A 20,274-nucleotide genomic window follows, 5' to 3' on the forward strand; every position below is an offset into this window, starting at 1 on the left:
TGAGCAGCCAATGAGCACGTTCATACAGCCTGCCATGGTCTGCCGGCTGCTGCACTGCGTTGACAATGAATACAAAATTAAGGATAATTTTTGGCTTCAGATCTCGAAGAAAGAAGACTTTCCCGATGCGTAAGCAACTTAAGCAATACTCGTTCCCTCTACTAGAGAGAACCGAGGTTACATTAGGTAACCGAGTACGTTTTTGTAGTAAAGCCATAGTAACTACAAAATGAACCATGGTTCTCAGTGTACTGTTTTTTTTTTTTTTTTTTTTTAGCATGTTTTTGTTCAGTCCAATGTAAATATATCTGCTGTGCATATGTTGCACTGACTTGTTTTGTAAAAAAAAAAAAAAAAAGAGTTTCAACAGCGTAGTGTATCTGCAAATATGTATGTGAATAATCTGAACAATTTTCTACAATTTGAACTATTTTAGTATTATGGCAAAGCATACTAAAGTGATTTTATGCCCAACAGTGTAGTTGATTAGACAAAAATCTGGTGATATGAATGAAGTGCAAACAATACTATATGTAGTTTCATTCATGACTGGTTGATGTATTTAATATTTGGCATAGCAACAAGACGCTGATTGGTCGAAATCGCTTCAGCCAAGGAATTTTCCGAACTGACACCTGGAAGCAGGCTATCATAACACGACAGCAGCAGCGCGGTCGAGTTTATTGGTTTATTTGAAATATTTCACTTGAAGAAGCTGAGCACAGACACGTCCAAACGACGTCATTACAACTTCTTTGTCGAACGTTCAGAAGACGTCCACTGAGTAGCCAGAATGAAAGTTTTTACAACGTCTTTTTTAGACGTCTTTTTGACGTTCAATGTTGACGTCCAAGTGACATAAAAAGTGAACGTTCAAAAGACGTCCACTGAGGAGCCAGAATGAAAGTTTTTGCAAAGTCTTTTTTAGATGTCTTTTTGACGTTCACTGTTGACGTCCAACTGACATAAAAAGTGAACGTTCAGAAGACGTCCGCTGAAGAGCCAGAATGAAAGTTTTTGCAACGTCTTTTTTAGACGTCTTTTTGACGTTCACTGTTGACGTCCAACTGACATAAAAAGTGAACGTTCAGAAGACATCCACTGAAGAGCCAGAATGAAAGTTTTTATGACGTCTTTTTCAGACGTCTTTTTGACGTTCCCTGCTGACGTCCAACTGACATCAAAAGTGAACGTTCAGAAGACGTCCGCTGAAGAGCCAGAATGAAAGTTTTTATGACGTCTTTTTTAGACGTCTTTTTAGCGTTCACTATTGACGTACATAGTGAACGTTCATTAGACGTCTCTTTTAAATGTTGATTTTTGATGTCCAAGTGACATCTTTACAATGTTGTAAATGAAAGTTTTCACGACGTCATTTCAACGTCACTTACAGACGTCTAAAGAACATTCATAAAGGTTTTTAAGATGCACAAACCAAATTAGCTTTACTATTAGCTTTATTAAACCATGTTTTGGTCATCAAACAGGCTTTTGTTCCAAGGTTGGATGACAACATGGTATTCAATAAAACTCTAGTCATAGTAAAAGCAGTGTGCAGAACTACTGCTTTAAAATTGTAAATAAATTAATACCCATCCCTTTGATGCACCTGTCTAAAACATGCAAATACGTTTTAGTAGCCTTATATTTTTGCAACTGGAAATAAGTGACATCTGATTATTGATCAAAAAATTGCAAAAATAGTTTGAAATGACAAATTTGTTTTTCCATCTTTAATGAGGTTTTCAGCAAATTATGAACAGGCTGATAAATAAAACAACTCTAATGGTTACACTGAACTGCCAAGTGAACAAAAAAAACAAATTACTCCAGACCAAGATTGGGGGAGGGTGGTTGGAAAGGGGGAGAGAGATATAAAGTCCCCTAAACTAGAAATAAACACACATGCCTTACAGTACTCATGTAAAATTCCTCATTATTTCCACCCCCGTATGCCCTCCACGGCACGTTTAAGATGTTCTGCTGCATGATGCTTGATTGTAGCCTCTGTAGCTTCTTTATCCCATTTCATGGCTGCAGCTGCAAGAGTTGAACAAAAACAAAAAATCCATAAGTATGTAAAGAAAACCAGTTACATTGTTAACATTGCAAGTTAACATACAATATTTTTATGCCACCTCATTATTTACAAGCGTGTAGGAGGAGGATTGTTCAAATTTATTGTATGTTGAATGACATATTTATGGATTTTTGTCAGTTTATTTAAAATGGTTTGTATTAGTCTTCGCAAGTTCACTTTGTAAACAACGGGGCGGTACTTCTGCCTACGTCCAGCGTGAAACTGCATTGATTTGGACTTCAACAATTTGGTTACCGTTGAAGTCCATTGTGTGGAGAAAAATCCTGGAATGTTTTCCTCAAAAAACTTAATTTCTTTTCCTCTGAAGAAAGAAAGACATGAATATCTTGGATGGCATTGGGGTGAGTAAATTGTCAGGAAATTTTCATTTAGAGGTGAACTAATCCTTGAAGTGGCAATACTACAGTGACCAATGGTGACTGGTGTGGTATATGGCAGCAAACAAATGACTGAAAATGGGTTCTGTAAACTCGCATCGCTGTATGTTAGGAAGGTGTAAGACTGCAATAGACAGTGGCCTTGGGTGACAAGATATTTAAGATAGCAATCATGAATGGAGAGAGACTGCATATAATAAAATTTCTCAGGCACAGCCCAAATGTAATGCTTTTGGATACTATAACTTCCATTTTAGCAAATACTAGAATAAATAAAATAAAAAAATAAAAAAATTGCTATTTAAGTAAGGGATAATGTAAAGCAAGGCGGTTGTTATAGCGAATATAACCCCGACAGGCTGATGCGGAGGGGTCTTGAATCTGCCTTAAGGGGTTGTATTCGCTATAACAACCGCCTCGCTCTACATTATCTCGCTTATTACATGGCTACCCACCAAATAAACTAATAATTTGACATAAAAAATTTATTTAAAAAGGAGTTTATTAATTTAAAAAGGATTGTATTGCTTCTGCTAAAGAAAATACTCCGTTCCGTCTCTATGGCTAGAATCCTGCGTCTATAGCAATGCTCTGTTTTTCATGGCAACGGGTGGGGGGTGCTGTGTACCTTTACCTTTCAAAAGTTTTAGTCGTCTCCAGAGGCAGTTTCTGCTTCTTCACCTTCCCCCTCATATTGAATTTTGCCATCAGCCGGTTGGTAAAGAGCCTGAAGAAACAAATTCACCATTTAGAAATTACATGTGTGTGGTAATCTACAGGAACTGTAGCATGGGTGAGAGTGCCAAGAGTGGATTAAAGAAATGGGGGCATGGGACACTGTTGTTTTCTGGAATCGATTAAACAAACCTCTTAGAAGTGACCATTTGATAGCTCTGCTCTGAGAAAGACCTCCCAGAGTATCTTGAGATTGGCCTTTGAACATTTTCATAATCTGAAAGACAAAATTTGTCAAATATTACTTTATTGTTTGTAATAGTGGATATAGCTCTTGTAGCAAGTTGTGTGCCCATATAACTCGAAGCAACCCCAGTGCCGAGCTCCTGCCTCTATTGTACTGAGCGGACAGTGTAAAGAGATCTATATACTTCTGGCTAGAGCTGCACGATTTGGGTAAAATGTCATATTGCAATTATTGAGGTCAATATTGTGATTGAGATATGTGATCGCGATATAATAAACAAATGGTTTCATGAGTCAACTTGCTTGGTTCTCAAGGAAAATGCACACACAGATTAGTGATGATAATGCTGAAATGTGTATTTCTCGACTCAAACTAGCAACAACAACTTAATTATTGATAACACCTATAATGATCAATAAGCCATTGATGACTGGATAAAAACTCTTAAAACTTCATTGTAGCTAAGAAGACACACCTAAGAAGACGTCTGACAAGAAATGTATACATATATATATATATATATATATATATACTGTGTCTGTGTGTGTCATATATGTGTATATATATATATATATATATATATATATATATATATATACATATACACACACACACAGACACAGTATATTGCTTTTAATTTATTTAGCATATAGTTACCAAAATAATCCTAATATAAATGAAAGTCAAAAGCCCACAGTCATACCTGGAAATAAATCCTGTTCAAATAGGATATATGGGCCATTCTACAGAATTGGTTTAAAGTTAAACAAATTTTTATGCAAGCGAATTTTATAATATCCAAGGTAAAAATTTCTAGTAATTGTGCAGTTAATCATCATATTGTATTTTCAGAAAGGTTTGGAATATTTATCCTCTCCCCAAATTTGTGACTAATGAAACACAATAATATGAAAGTCAACAACAATTACAATTTTAACTATTCCAAATGTAATTTTTCCTTTGTAAAAAGCATAAATTTTATCATACGTATTTCAAAGTTAAGGATTCATTAGTATTGTCTAAAAACATTCATATTTCGGCTCAAACATATATATTTTTATGATACATTAATATAGGGCGTATACATTTTAATTTGCAGTGTAATAGCATACGTTTAAAACATTGCATTTTATTTAAACAACATATTTCATGAACATATTTCAGCAGATTTTTACTCATTATTATTATTGCAATATAGTTAGGGAAAAGCTAAACTATAATAACGTTACGTTAATGTAAAAATAGCATGTTGTAATTGTAGTAAACGAGCATCTGAGCCGTTCATTCATATTAGAACAAAGATATTTGCGTTTGAATAGCGCGCGCTTTCAGCGGGTGATTAGCAGATAATGAGTTGCCATGAGAACGACTAGCGTCCCTCTTTTTATATAGATTACATAAACAGAATATTCTCTTTCGTTTTGAATTAGATCATTAAAAAGTAAACACTTAAATTATTATAAAGATTACTCTTGCCAGTGTGTATTTGCTGAGTTTTGCTTACGTTTAGAGACCTGCTCCAGAAAAAAAGTTCATGGAGAAGGAGAGGCAGAAAGCACACAAAAGCAAAATGTTTTGTTTCGATTGTAAGTGGACACATAAAAAAGACATTTTACAGTTTATTTTTTCATATTTCAAGTCTGTATGACCATAAATGACGGAGTATTTTAAGTTTTTCAAGGTATTAGGGGGCATGTGTGACTTCCAATTCATCTGATATCATCTCTCAACTGAATAACATATTAAATTAATTTTTTAAAAATGTTTACTTACCTGTTTTAGGGTTTTAGTCCTTTTAGGCTTGGCAACCGACGTCACTGCGCAGTGCGTTCTGGGACGTAAACAATAGGGCGCCGCCATTTTGTGAGGCCACATCGGGCGAGACGTTTATATACTGTCTATGCTTAAAACAACCACTTACTACACGAAAACAATGTTGAAAAGTCGATTAAAAGAACGAAATGTACTATACAGAGACAAACTTCGACCTGACGCAAGAAAACGGTACATGGAAAAGATGTCATTGATCGGAAATATGGATCCATATGAGGTGCCTGCAAGAGAATATAACGTTAACGTTACTCGAGACCCCGACGATTTACCTCCTCTGACATTTCCAGATATTTTTGTATATTTAGTCTGGTGTGAGTGCAGATTTCGAGGCTCAGTTTTGTAATTATAAATCTATGGAAGCCCACGTTCAGTTTACAAATGGCTGGGTCCATGACTTGGAAGCCAAACCTGCTGAGTTGTGAAAACCCTCGTTCGTACAAAGGTGCGTATCCCTGTATGATGAAAGCATAGATGCCAGTGACCTGTCTGCTGTCCTGCGACAAGCACATGAATGCTTTAAGTGTGTCTGACGAGCAGGCAGCAGCTGTAGAAGAGTACACCAGGCAACAACATCTGTCATCTGCGTGGTATGATTACAGAAGCGGAAGAATTACAGCGTCAAAATCCCAAAATGCATGCTGTATATAAAATTTGTTACATGAAATTCAATGTTTTAAAGTAGTTCAACACAAGATGCACAAGAAACTTGAATTTTTTTATTAAAAAAGTTTTTAATTATCAAATTGTCATCTATTTTCATTAAAAAAGTTTTTAATTATCAAATTGTCATCTATTTTCATTTGAAGTATTTAATATACAAATAGTATACTATGTTCATTCTAAGGAAGGTACACACACACAAAACAAATATGTTCAATCTCAGGAAGGTACCACATTTCACACACACCAAATAAAAACCAAAAATGTATTTTTACCATTCAACATGCACACTTTTGTTTCATCTGGCCTTACAACACTTGTATACGTGTTAACTAGAAAACAGCAAACACTGACTATATTATCAAGAAGGGTAAATTCTTCATCTTTACAGGGAAGCAACAAACTAAATGGTATTGTGTTATGTAATAGTGTGTACTTATTGTGCAAGCTAGCTATTACCCTTTCAACATGTATCCTAAGGTGTGCTATAACGTGTCTTCCACATTTAACACTAAATCGCCAGGCAATTATTTGTTAAGAAGCATAACAGTAGTAATCATTGACAACAAAATTGCAAAACATGGAAGTCCTGTTTAATATCGAATCTTCTCTGTATTTTCTTTGAAAAACTCTTCATCCATATTCAACTTGTTTAACTCAGACTTAAACTACATATTTTCCTGCAAAAGACGGGTTAGTTCTGCACTGCTTTGCTCACAGAACTGAGCAAAGAAACAGTTTGTCTGTTTCTGTCTGTTCTCTATATCCCTCTTCCACAGCTCCTGCCTCTGCTTGATCCCCATGCTCTTCTTCTTCTGCTTGGACTCCATCTCTCTCATCTTCGTTCATGTTGTCTTGTTCATTTTGGCCTCCTCCCTCAGATTCACTTAAATTATGTCTACATTGTCTGCGGCCATGCCGATCTGACACTGTGGCTGTTGACTTCAAAGTGACCGATGTGGAGGGTTGGAGCCCAGTCTGGATGAGACTCATCCATCTCATATGCTGGTTTACCTTTGGGGAGACAAAAGTATCCATATTAAAACAAATTATTGCAAGCAACAATGGGAATACTATACACTCATATACTATAATACTAGGGAACACTATACAATAACACGTACACACACACACACACACACACACACACACACACATATAAGAGTTCAGATGCATAAGCCTCTAAGTGCCATCTGAAATTTTCTTCTAAAATTATCATTTTTATCAAGCTCGTATATTTAAGTTCAGTAATTTAACGTAAATGACAATAGGTCATTTTCATTGCCATTTAAGTAAAATTACTGAACTTAAATATACAAGCTTGATAAAAAAAATATCATTTTAGAAGAAAATTTCAGATGGCACTTAGAGGCTTTTGCATCTGAACTCCATATATATATATATATATATATATATATATATGCACACACACGTGTACTATACACTCATATACTATAATACTATACAATAACAAACACACACATATACATTATATATATATATATATATATATATATATATATATATATATATAGTATATGAGTGTATAATGCACGTGTGTGTGTATGTGTATATATATATATATATATATATATATACACACACACACACACTTTACACTTCAGTTCCAGTTGAACTCATGTGGCAAACATACTTACAAGGGTTATAAAGAGAATTTCTCGTGCTTCAGTCACAGTGATAAAAAATAACTCTAGTCTAGTTCATGCTGGGTTACTCCTCGGAATATCTGAGTGGCTCAGCGGAGTGCTTTGTTTTGATCACATGATTCATTCAGCGCACTTTATTAGCCTAAATTAGCTTGCTCACTGCCGCAAAGTCGACAGAACAGTGCTAAGTTAGAAAATGCAGATTAACCTATTCTCTTGGTCGGCGTTGCGTTACAAATCATGTGACCTGCGTAGCAACAAGCCGCGAAGGGTAAAACAAACCGATGGCAAAGCCCGAGGCAAATCAAAAAGGTATCTATTCACGGAAGTTTTGCTGTGGACTATGTCAATTATGGATACTAACGGACTACTTTGTATTAATGATGAATGGTCTTTGTATGCGAATGTATATTGGTGGTGAGAAGTGAATGTAATAAAACACTCATGTAATTAAGCGATTTGTGACTAACTACCTGTGAAAGGCGCTATATGAATACAGATCTTCTATTACAAAATGTCTTATCAACAGTCTCCTAGCGTCTGTAAAAAAAAAAAAAAAAATATTGCATCACATTAAGTGTATTTTGATTGTCAAAACATTTTAGTAACTAATCTGAATTTTATTAGGTTTAGTGACAACATGTTACAATGTTTACATGGCACAATTTCTGGTAAGCTTAGCTAACGTTACGCTTTTTTATTATTTCAATTCAATTATTGGGATTTGATTTAATATTGACTCATTTGGATAAATATTAGGTAGGCTACGCAAGATAGGCATTAATTTTTCTCAAGAAAAAAACAACTCGCCTAATGCTGAAAACATGATACAGAGAGCCCCATCAGCTGGCAGTATTATTCATATTTAGCAAAATACTCCCTATAGCTCTTTTTTTCTAGCCAACTAACGTTACGTGCCATATCCATATTATGGTCATCAAATGGATTTCCTGAGGTAAATGCAATGTGACATTCTCCAGCTGTTTTACTGACCCCTTTGTTTGATTGATTGGTCGATATGATGAAATATACATTTCGGTAAGTTGTAAGGTATCTTTCAACATTGTTCATTCGTGTTTATTTACTGTCAGCTAGTAGAGAAGATCGGTTGGTTCACGTGCCGCTAGGGATCTGTCGCGTCCTTATCTAACGTTACTGTCTATGGTCGCGTCACATTTACAAGCGCCAAAACGCTATTTGTTGTCTGAATTTCGTAATAAAAGTGACAGATCTGATAGTTGAGATTGTTGTTGTTGCAACCAACACCACAACAGTTTTTCGGCATGATTTGCAACCAAAGGAAAAGAGTTAGGTACTCGTTTGTCTTCCGCTTCGTGTGTTGCTTAATGGCGGGCGCTTGTTTGTTTTACCCTTCGCCGTGGTTGCTATGCGTGCGCAGTGCATTATGGGAGCACAAGTCCCGGATATCCGACCTCGAGAATGTCTACTACTCTCGGGAAAAAACACATAATCATTTGCTAAGTGAAATTTATACACTTACCAGAATGAAAATGCCTGGAACACACTTTCAATGATCTTGGGATGTTTGCGAATGTATGTCCGTGCGTCTTATGGCGGATATCCAGGCCATCCATCTCCGCTTGGTCACATCGGACACATGACTCATTCATTCTGTTTCCAGGCCGGGAAACAATAAAAAAGTCCGCTGTCTAATTTTATGCCCCGTCGATCGTGTGATTGTGAACGAACATTACATCCAAAAACAACTAAAACTTCCTCGGCGCCTCGGCGTGCGAGTGGCCTCACAAAATGGCGATTTTTCCCATCAGCCACCGCGGCGCTAGAGCCGTGACGTCACGTCGCCAAGCCCTATTAAGGCAGTAGCTGCGTCCGAAATCGAATACTTCCCTACTATATAGTATGCGAAAAACAGTACGCGAGCAGAGTAGTATGTCCGAAATCATAGAATTCGAAAAACAGTAGGCGAGAAGTACCCGGATGACCTACTACATCCGGCGAGATTCTGAAGTGCGCATACGATGGACACTTTACTATCCCATGATGCCACGGGAGAGGAGTTGTCGTCGTTATATTTGAAAATGGCGGAAAACGGAGACGCGGCTGTTTTGAAACAGTCTTCTGTCTCTCTCCACCTATGCTCTCCACGTGTCAGCAGCCTCTTTCTTTTTTTTTTTTTTTTATTTTTTTTTTTTTTATTATTAAATTCAAATTTACAAACAAAATAGGTATTGAACAGACAATTTGAACTTACAAGTTTCAAAGGCAGACATAATTACAAATTATAACAAGTAACAGCGACAGAGTTTCAAATCAAATATGCAATCAAGACAGACAAAAAATAAATACAGTAAATAAAATGATAAAAAAAACAATAAATAAATAAATGGATAAAATAATAAACAAATGAATAACATTTATGTGAGAGTAGGTCCTTGCAAGGGGTAAGGATTTAAAGTGCACTTAGCTCATTGAGGAAATTTGCTACTGTAGAAGCTTTTACATTTGAAAGGGTGCAAAGTGAAGCAGCAAAAGCTTTAATATCATTAGCAAAGTGAGGAAAGGATGGGGGGGTTTTCAAAAATCTGCATTTATGAATGAAATACTTAGCAAGTTCAAAAAGATTATTAACTAAATAGTATTGTGGACAATCCTTCTTAAGTACACCAAACTTAATTTGTTTGTATTCAATGGGATTTGCACATGTAATAATGCATGACATTTTACTGTACAATTGAGACCAAAACAATTTTGAGTGATTACAATGATAAAAAATATGATCAGTGGTTTCAATACTCGTTTCACAAAACTGACAAGAGTTTTCTCCAATATCAAATTTAGATTTTAAGAATGCTTTAGAAGGGTATATGTCATTTATAATTTTAAAATGAACTTCTTTCATTTTAGGAAGACTTGGAAAGGTAAGATAGTTCATTCTCAGTTCCTTCACCTCCTCCAGGCTAAAATCTTTGAAAATATAGTAACGTTTAATTCTATTTGGATGAAGTCTATCAATAAAAACACTTCTGATATATTTGTTGTTGCATTTATGATCTCTAATAGATAATTCACCCAGAGAAAGAGAAGGGAGAGAGAAAGTCACAGAATAGTGTGAAAGAATACTCTTTACTAGTAATACTATGTTTTTGGGTATGGCATTTACAATTGTGTAAAACTCTTTAGGATGACATACAAATTCATGTTTCAAACAAAATTCATTGTAAATTAAAACATTACCATAGCTGTCCATCATGTCCAGCAGGGAAAAAATATTATATTGAATCCAATTTTCATAAAATAAAGATTTGTTATGGTGTAAGATAAAGCGATTGTTCCAAATACAGGTTTTGTGTGGACTAAAATTGTGGGAGAAAGCTAACTTCCAATAAAGGAGAACTTGTTGATGGAATGCAGACAATTTAAGAGGTAATTTGTTCAACTCAAAATCACATCTAATTAAAAATTCCAAACCACCTACTTTCTGAAATATTGAAGAAGAAACAGTAAACCATAAGCCGTTTGCATTACAAAGAAAAGATTTTAACCACTGAGTTTTTAAAACACTATTCATTATTTCTAAGTCAATAACATTTAATCCTCCTCCTTCGTAACTGTGAACTAAATCATTTTTGTTAATATAGTGAGGCTTATTTTTCCAAATAAAGTTAAATATTGCAATGTTACATTCTTTAAGTAAGTGAGGTGGGATAGCTAGCGAGGAGGCTGGGTAAACAAACCTAGAAAGCAGTTCCATCTTGGTTAACAAAACTCTTCCAAAGATTGAGATATCTCTTTGTATCCAATTATTGAGAATAACTTTAGCTCTTGAAAGATTTTTAACAAAATTTTCTTGGACGCTTAAATTGCTATCTCCAGTAATAGTTATCCCCAAGTATTTTACAGATGTTTTTATCGGTATGTTACATAAAGAGTCTAGTTCACTGCCATGAATTGCAAATAACTCACATTTATTTAAATTTAAATGTAGGCCTGATGCTTTGGAGAACAGATTAATAAACTGGATGGCTTTATCAATTTGATATTGGTCCTTTAAAAAGATCACTGTATCATCGGCTAATTGACTGATACCAATTTGTTTTCCGAACACACTCAATTTGTCAAAGTCACTGTTTTTATCTATCAAAATAGCAAGCATTTCTACCGCTAAGATGAATAGGAAAGGGGAAATGGGACAACCTTGTCTTATTCCTCGTGAAATATTAAATCTTTGGGATGTTCCAAATGATAATGAGATAGAACTGTTGATGTCTTTATACAACATTTTTATAAAAGAAATAAATTTATTGCCAAAACCAAACTTTTCGAGGGAGTTAAATATGAAATTATGTTCAATCGTATCAAATGCTTTCTTGAAATCTAAAAAAGTATATATCCGTCATCCTCAATCCATTCGCAATAATCCAAAATATCTAATATTAATCTGATGTTGTTATGTATTGATCTACCTTTTATAAAACCAGATTGTGATTCACTAATTATTTGACTAATGTTTTTCTTGAGTCTATTGGAAAAAATATGAGCTAGAATTTTATAATCACAGTTCAGTAGAGTGATAGGACGAAGATTATCTATAAGTCGTGCGTCTTTCCCTGGTTTGGGGATTAGAGTAATTAAACCCTGTTTCATAGTCGAAGATAGGGAATTATTTTGTATACACTCGAGAAAGGCTTGAAACAATAGTTCTCTCAGATCTTCCCTAAAGAATTTATAAAATTCTGAAGAGAGGCCATCAGGGCCTGGGGATTTCCCTGCAGATAATTTATCTATTGCTTTATCTAATTCCCCTATTGTAATGTCAGCCTCGCATAAGTCTCTAAATTCCTGGTCTAACTGCGGTATGCTAGTATGTATTTTGTCAAAGAGAGTATTACAGTCAGATGCTGAAAACGATGAGCTATATAAAGAACTATAGAATTGAAAAATCTCTGAGGAAATCATTTTAGGACAGGTATTTTCAACTCCATTCACATAAAGAGAATTTATGGTGTTTTTCTCTTGTCGCCTTTTTTCAAGTCTACAAAAATAGTTATTACTTTTTTCCCCTTTCTCTATCCATCTTGCTCTAGATCTTACATATGCTCCTTTAGCTTTTTGAATATATAAATTATCAATTTTGGACTGCAAGGATAGAATTTGCAATTTGGTTTCATTGTCCATCTCACTTTTATTACATAAATTGTTTAGTTCTATTGTCAATTCTAACTCCAATTGTGTTCTGGCCTTACTAAGATTTTTACTAAATTGTATAGAAAATTCACGAATCTTGTGTTTTAAATATTCCCATTTACTTATGAATGAGGTAAGGTCTTTAAGCGCTGCTACATCATTAATTATAGATTTAATTTGCAAGCAAAAGTTTTTGTGTTTTAATAAATCGGTGTTGAATTTCCAGTAACCCTTGTTGCGTGATTCTTTTTTGCCTGAGTAGAAGGATATAGAGATGCAACAGTGATCTGTTAAAGGTGCCGCGGATATTGAGATATCTTTGATAAAGTTAGACAGGTTAGATGAGGTTAACCAATAATCAATTCTCGATTTGGAAGTCCCATTAGCTTTGAACCAGGAAAATTGCTTAAGATTTGGATTCCCATCCCTCCAAGCATCCACTACATTATTATTTAAACAAAAATTAAGAAGGTGAGGATTTGGGTGAGAGGTGTTAAATTTGGGCGGAAAGCGATCTAATGCTTCATCCATAACCATGTTGAAATCTCCTCCTATAATAATATTATCAGTAAGATACACATGTTTAAATTCAACCAAAGAGTCAGAAATTTCAGATAGCAATTTGTTGTTTAAAGGAACACTATTGTAACCATACACATTGAATAAAATAAACAAAACATCATTAATGTTTAAAACAACTGAAGCCCAGTGGCCATTTGAGTCTGTCTTTACCTTCACAATTTTACCAGGTAGGTTGTTGAACAGTATTGCCACTCCGGCAGAGTGAGTAGAGGCATGGCTGAAGATGATTTTGTCCCCCCATTGACTTGTCCAGAACTTCACGTCATCAGGGTTGGAGTGTGTTTCTTGTAAAAATATACAGTGTGAGTTTTTGTTTTTGCAAAAAAGAAAGAAAGCTTTTCTTTTGATAGAGTTACGGAGACCCCTTGCGTTTAGAGAAATACAAGAAAAATGTGATTTCACTGAGAACATTTAACGAATTAAGACAATAAATGAATAAAATGTGAAAAAAAAAAAAAAAAAAAAAAAAAAAATAAATAGGATATGAAAAGATAAACAGTCAAATACGCAATTTAACGTGCTCTATAGATTCTATAGAACACAGAACGTCTCTCTCAAACAGAGCACTGTAACGAGATCTCGCTCAACAGCGAAACAAAATTCAAACCATCCCATTTAACACTTCTTGCACGCGCAAGGGAAGATGAATTGGAAAGTTATTGAAATCAACCATCCTTAACGATCCGGCTACCCTCTATGTAACCATAGGGACCACGGTAGTATGCTTTCTTCCCAGCAGCTCTTGCCTCACTGATCCTCGGCCATAGTGCAGCACGGGCTTCTCGATCTCCCTTGGATAAATCTTCGGTGAACTTTATTCCCCTGGACTTACAAACATCTGAGATTTTGGTAGAGCGCCAGAACTCGTCTCTGTATTTTCGCATGCAGAATTGAATGATCACTTGCCTGGATCTATCCTTCGTCTTGGGACCAACGCGGTGGACTGTATCCACGATGTCTTCAAGTTTATGATGCAGATGTGGAGCAATTTCGGCTAACAGTGAGACGACTTCTCTTCGGATATCTTCACCTGCTATTTCTTTCATTCCGATAACTCTGAGGTTCCACCTTCTTTTGTAGCGTTCGAGCTCCGACGTGCGGCTTATCAGATCTGCTTGTGAAGTGATAACAGAGGTGAGTTGCTTGTCGAACGAGTTGATTCTAGTTTTACAGTCCTTTATTTCCGCCGCGTTGAATTCCACAGCTTTTGTCAGGTTTACGATCATTAGACTGTTCTCAGTAATCTTCTGCTCGATGCTGCTCGGCTTCACGTCTTGTAGGTCAAATCTGGCAACTAAAGTTTCCAAAAGCGCGGAGTTCGAAATTTCTGGGTTTACTTCACCTTTTTGTTTCTTGGCTGAGGCTTTAGTTGGGGTGTTCTGCAAGGAGGAAGATTCTTTGCGTTTCTCTTTGTGATCAGAGTGGTCGACTTCCATGAGGTATCCATGTTCGGCTAGAGCATCCGAGGCTTTAACAACTTTCTGTCCTCCTGGGATGACTATCTTTGGGTTATTAGAAGCCTTTTTAGCTGACATAGTCTATTTTCACTGATACACAACAATTGGGATGGTAAAAGGTTGAAAATTGTTATAAGATTCAAAATTTGCTGAAGAGCCGAGATAACCACATGTGCTTAGCCCGCCATCTTGTTCCCTCCGCCGTCAGCAGCCTCTTTCATCGGCAGGATACTTTTCCTGGTGACGTTGCAGTGTGACGTGCGATTCTTCTTCTTTGATTTTTTAACGGCGGTCGCAAACTGTTTTAGTGCATTACCGCCACCCTCAGGTTATAAATGATCTCTGGCTTACATGCTATGTCATTATACGAAATAAATAAATAAAACAAATGATTTTATCCAGCTTGGTAGCTCTTAGAAACTAAAAATAAATATTAAATTATTGTATGGCCTGACGATTTATTTAATATTTCTTTTAAAATCTCTCCCATGCCCTAGATTTTCCTTTTGACTACTGCTATCATATTTATTACACATCATAACAATACTCTGCTGATCAGGTACATTGCAATTATTACATAAACCAGTATCATGCTTCCCTATTAGATGCAGAGTTTTGTTTAGTCTAGTGTGCCCTAACCGTAACCTTGCAATGATTTCCCCCTTCGTACCCCAACCTAAGGGTTTATAAAAATAGTTCCCCTCCCTTGTTTCCTCTATTCTATTGTTCCTGCCACATTCTCATAACTTCTTTCTTTATTATCGATTTAGCTTCTGATTTTACTTATTTGCTGTATATTGAAATATTTTGTGCTAGGGTTAGGGTAACCCTAACCTTAACCCTAACCCTAATCTCACACATACGTATTTGCTATATTTGTTCATCAGTACAGGATTCTGTGTCCTCCAATGACATCAGGACATGGTCAAACTAATAGTAATAACTGCAGTGTGGTGAGATATGTGCTAAATCAGCATTGAATTAGGAGTCTTTACAAAAACATAAATACACATATGATCCCACTCCAACATTTTTAATATCTGTAACATTTTAGGCCCTTTGTGGGCTCAACCCTATGTGGAAGATCCAGAGAATCATGAAGCGTGCTCTGCACCACTTGATAGTGGGTTGTAATTCTACTGAATTGCTTTTGCAGTGCAGTGAATGTGTAAGTTTGAGCACACATTCACATCCAAAATACAAATTTTTCAGAAATTTCACAGTTTCTATTTCTTAATCCATATATTAAATAAATTGTAAATAATTGATTCATTTTAGAATGATTGCATAATATCAACTTATTATGCAATATCATTTGCCATTTTCATAATAATGTGATTATTTTTATTTTTTTATTTACCAGTATTTCGTATGACTATTTGTCAAAAAACTTCTTGCATTTCACAATGACACATTTCAGATTGGTTCAGATACTGAAATAGTCTTCTGTCCAAAAGGAGTCCTGGCTTTCTTGCACATCCACACACATCCACAGTAAGGGTCCCTATTCAGACGTTCGATATTAAACCAAATTTGCACTTCCACAGATGTCCAAAGGGTTCCCTAGTCAGACGTTCAGATTTCAAACCAGTTTTGCACGTCCACAGACGTCCAAAAGAGTCCCTAGTCAGACGTTTAAATTTTTAACCAGTTTTGCACGTCCACAGACGTAAAAAAGAGTCCCTAGGCAGACGTTCAGATTTTGAACCAGTTTTGCACGTCCAGAGACGTCCAAAAGAGTCCCTAGTCAGACGTTCAAATATTAAACCAGTTTTGCACGATCACAGACGTAAAAAAGAGTCCCTAGTCAGACGTTCAAATTTTGAACCAGTTTTGCACGTCCACAGACGTCCAAAAGAGTCCTAGTCAGACGTTTAAATTTCGAACCAGTTTTGCACGTCCACAGACGTAAAAAAGAGTCCCTAGGCAGACGTTCAGATTTTGAACCAGTTTTGCACGTCCAGAGACGTCCAAAAGAGTCCCTAGTCAGACGTTCAGATATTAAACCAGTTTTGCACGTCCATAGACGTAAAAAAGAGTCCCTAGTCAGACGTTTAAATATTGAACCTGTTTTGCACGTCCACAGACGTCAAAAAGAGTCCCCATGCCAGACGTTCAGATATTAAACCAGTTTTGCACGTCCACAGACGTCCAAAAGAGTCCCTAGTCAGACGTTTAAATTTTGAACCAGTTTTGCACGTCCACAGACGTCCAAAAGTGTCCCTAGTCAGACGTTTAAATTTCAAACCTGTTTTGCACGTCCACGGACGTCCATAGGGGGTCCTAGTCAGACGTTCAGATTTTGAACCAATTTTGCACGTCCACAGGACGTCCAAAAGAGTCCCTAATCAGATGTTCAGATTTTGAACCAGTTTTGCACGTCCACAGACGTCCAAAAGAGTCCTTAGTCAGACGTTCAGATATTGAACCAGTTTTGCACGTCCACAGACTTAAAAAAGAGTCCCTAGTCAGACGTTCAGATTTTGAACCAGTTTTGCACGTCCTCAGACGTCCAAAAGAGTCCCTAGTCAGACGTTCAGATATTGAACCTGTTTTGCACGTCCACAGACGTCAAAAAAAGTCCCTATTCAGACGTTCAGATATTTAACCAGTTTTGCACGTCCACAGACGTCCAAAGGGGGTCCTAGTTAGACGTTCAGATTTTGAACCTGTTTTGCACGTCCACAGACGTCAAAAAGAGTCCCTAGTCAGACGGTCAGATATTTAACCAGTTTTGCACGTCCACAGACGTCCAAAGGGGGTCATAGTTAGACGTTCAGATTTTGAACCTGTTTTGCATGTCCACAGACGTCAAAAAGAGTCCCTAGTCAGACGTTCAGATTTTGAACCGGTTTTGCACGTCCACAGACGTCCATAGGGGGTCCTAGTCAGACGTTCAAATTTTGAACCTGTTTTGCACGTCCACAGGACGTACAAAAGTGGTTCTGAACTGACAGACGTTATACAGACATGATCTGAACGTCTATCTGACGTCGCGTGTTTGCTGGGAGACGAAATTGAAAGGTGAGTTCTGATAATTTATGTTTATATGTAATTCACAAGTCAAAAATATAAATGTTTCAGCCACTTGACGTTAATTTAGCGAGTTAAACTAACGTTAGCTTTGCACCGAATGCTTTTTAGCCATATGTATGACTAAGTTAACGTTACACTTTGTAATCTTTGACTATTAAGTCTTTGCGTGTACATAATATGGCGTTTGTTCTCCATTATCCACTATAACTGTTAAATTTTAACTTTGCTATTAGGCAACATAAAACTGATTGCCCAAAGTCGCTGCAGCCGTTACTGCATTTTCAGACCCCTTTTGCGCGGACGTCACAATTACGTCACGGCGCTAACTGGAGGCAAAACAAACGGAAAACTGGAGGCGGCCAATACAAACCAGCACAGATTCGGCTACATAATAAGGAGCTTAAATTATTATTTTTATTATTAAATGTCATCTTGTTGTGTTGTTGGGTGCAAGAATCGATGAAAAATGAGTATGCTATATCTGGAATTTTTATTTCTAGAAAATATTCATATCATTAAAATTGCACCGTAGTGTCACTCTTTACATTGCCGTCTTATTGGCGCTGGCTAGGCAGAACTGCGGATCGTACCACACAAGTCTTTACATGACCATTCAGCATATAGTTATAGGCATCTAAATATATATATATATATATATATATATATATATATATATATATATGCCCTCAGTTTCTCTTTACCCTCGGTTTCTCTATCGGGTAGGTAGGTGTAGAAGTCAGGCCACTCAACTGGAGGTAACGTTAGCGTTAACGTGTTAACCCTGTCAGATCGTCCATTGACTGAGCGCGTGTACGGTCATCTGGTTCCGTCCGTTAAAATTAACTTTTGCAAATAACAATCGCGGTCCTGGACAGTGAGTGACCTTGCACATTAAGACAAAATTGGATTTTCTCCAGTCATTGTTAAAAAACAAGCTAACAAAACTTGCAAACTAGCGTTAATGAAGCGGCCAGAGGGATCTTTCTGCCTCCAGCTAAGCCCCGCCGACACAAATACGTCACCATGTTTACCAACTGTCAGAGCCATAGAGTGAAAGAGTTGCGACACTCCCATAGACCTCCGTTGTAAAAAATGGCGGCGCTTTTAACCGCCTACTTCCGGGATTTGAAGATCGGAATAGTTCCAAACACTGTCATTTGGGCGTTGGACACCATTCACTTACATTGCTGCGCGTCGAGTTGTTCCAGAGTTAAGTTGCTGAAATATCTACCTCTTTTGATTTGTCAACTGTCTATATTGTATCAGAGGCCCTTTGCGATGCTTATATTGGTCTTCATTTGTACATGCACAGCGTAATTATTTATATTTATGTATAAAGCGTTACAGCTACTCAACATGACAATAATGAGTGTACATTGCGTAATTAGGTACGAATCGAGTCGGTGATACCGTCTGCAAATATATTTTAAAGCAATTGAGTTTCTGTGTCGTGAGTAGTACACATTTAATAGGTAATTATTGTAAATGAATGCTTAACCAGAGGTGCCGGTGCACTTTACATTAGTCCACAATACTGTATGCAGTTGAACAACGTGACTGAACACCACCGAACAGTAACGTTACACAGATAAAATAGTTGATCACTCGTTCTCTGTGTTTAAATGAATGCGATTACCTGATTCTGCCCTAAGTCATATACAGGTCATTAATTTTAACAGAGAACTTTGTTGAAACTCAGCAAATGTATCTTTGATTTTTAGATCATGAAGATGATGGGGTAAACTACCAGTGCTGGTCTCACTGATCATCACATATCTGAAAGTCTTCCTGCATCCTCAGCTGTGAGGCAAGTAAGTTATCAGTAAAATGAGTTATTTGAGTTTTTTAATCTTCTGATATTTTTTTCTGGTGAGGTTGAATTTTTAGTCCTAAGAGTTTATTTGCCATAATGACAGAGTGATGACAATCTTGATAACCCAGCTGGCACAGGATATAGACTACAACGTCGGTCAGACGTTGGATTTTGGTTGAAAATGAAAGTCAGGTTGACGTCTAAATCCAATGTTTGTTTGACGTCAAGCTCCAACGTTGGGCAGTTGTTGAATTTTAGTTGGAATAAACCAAACAAAAAGATGAAATGCATGGCCGCACACTTATTACCAGCTTGACTTAAAACTAACCAGATTTACTTTATTTAATTTCCTGTTTAATGAAATCATATTTTGCATTTTAAAGCCACCATGATGGTGGTTAGCATTTGCTTTAGTTGTGCTCTTGACCCTTGACTCTTTAATATAAATTTTTTTCTGATTGCTATAATTGTGTGTTTATAAAGCACGTGTTGTAGCTAAAAAAAGCCATGAGAAAATGAGATCAGGTGATGTTGGCTGTTTATTGGTGATGATGACGATATCATCATGTAATTGCCTGAATCCCTGATCTTATTCAGTGTCTAATGCTTTGATTATATAGGACTTGAGGTTTTAATATTGTTTTATTCATAATAGAAGTC

At 36.4% G+C, this 20,274-nt stretch overlaps 1 protein-coding gene across 2 annotated transcripts; it reads right to left on the reverse strand.

The window, feature by feature from the left end:
• Nucleotides 1-1,727: 1,727 nt before the first annotated feature.
• LOC308688770 (uncharacterized protein) lies at nucleotides 1,728-14,961 on the reverse strand. Of its 2 annotated transcripts, none has more exons than XR_014029935.1 (4): nucleotides 5,174-5,817; nucleotides 3,346-3,430; nucleotides 3,113-3,205; nucleotides 1,728-2,040 (listed from the first exon to the last, which is right to left on the reverse strand). XR_014029935.1 is itself a non-coding variant. In XM_081362124.1 (4 exons), exon 1 carries the CDS (start codon nucleotides 14,841-14,843, stop codon nucleotides 13,974-13,976), a length of 870 nt encoding a protein of 289 aa, XP_081218250.1. In that variant the 5' UTR covers nucleotides 14,844-14,961; the 3' UTR covers nucleotides 1,766-2,040; nucleotides 3,113-3,205; nucleotides 3,346-3,430; nucleotides 13,459-13,973. The 2 variants fall into 2 exon arrangements, 1 of the variants encoding a protein (XP_081218250.1); XM_081362124.1 differs by lacking the exon at nucleotides 5,174-5,817 and adding an exon at nucleotides 13,459-14,961 and having other exon boundaries at nucleotides 1,766-2,040.
• Nucleotides 14,962-20,274: the final 5,313 nt, after the last annotated feature.

Source organism: Scardinius erythrophthalmus, assembly GCF_964197995.2.
Source record: "Scardinius erythrophthalmus genome assembly, chromosome: 3".
Lineage (NCBI taxonomy): Eukaryota > Metazoa > Chordata > Actinopteri > Cypriniformes > Leuciscidae > Scardinius > Scardinius erythrophthalmus.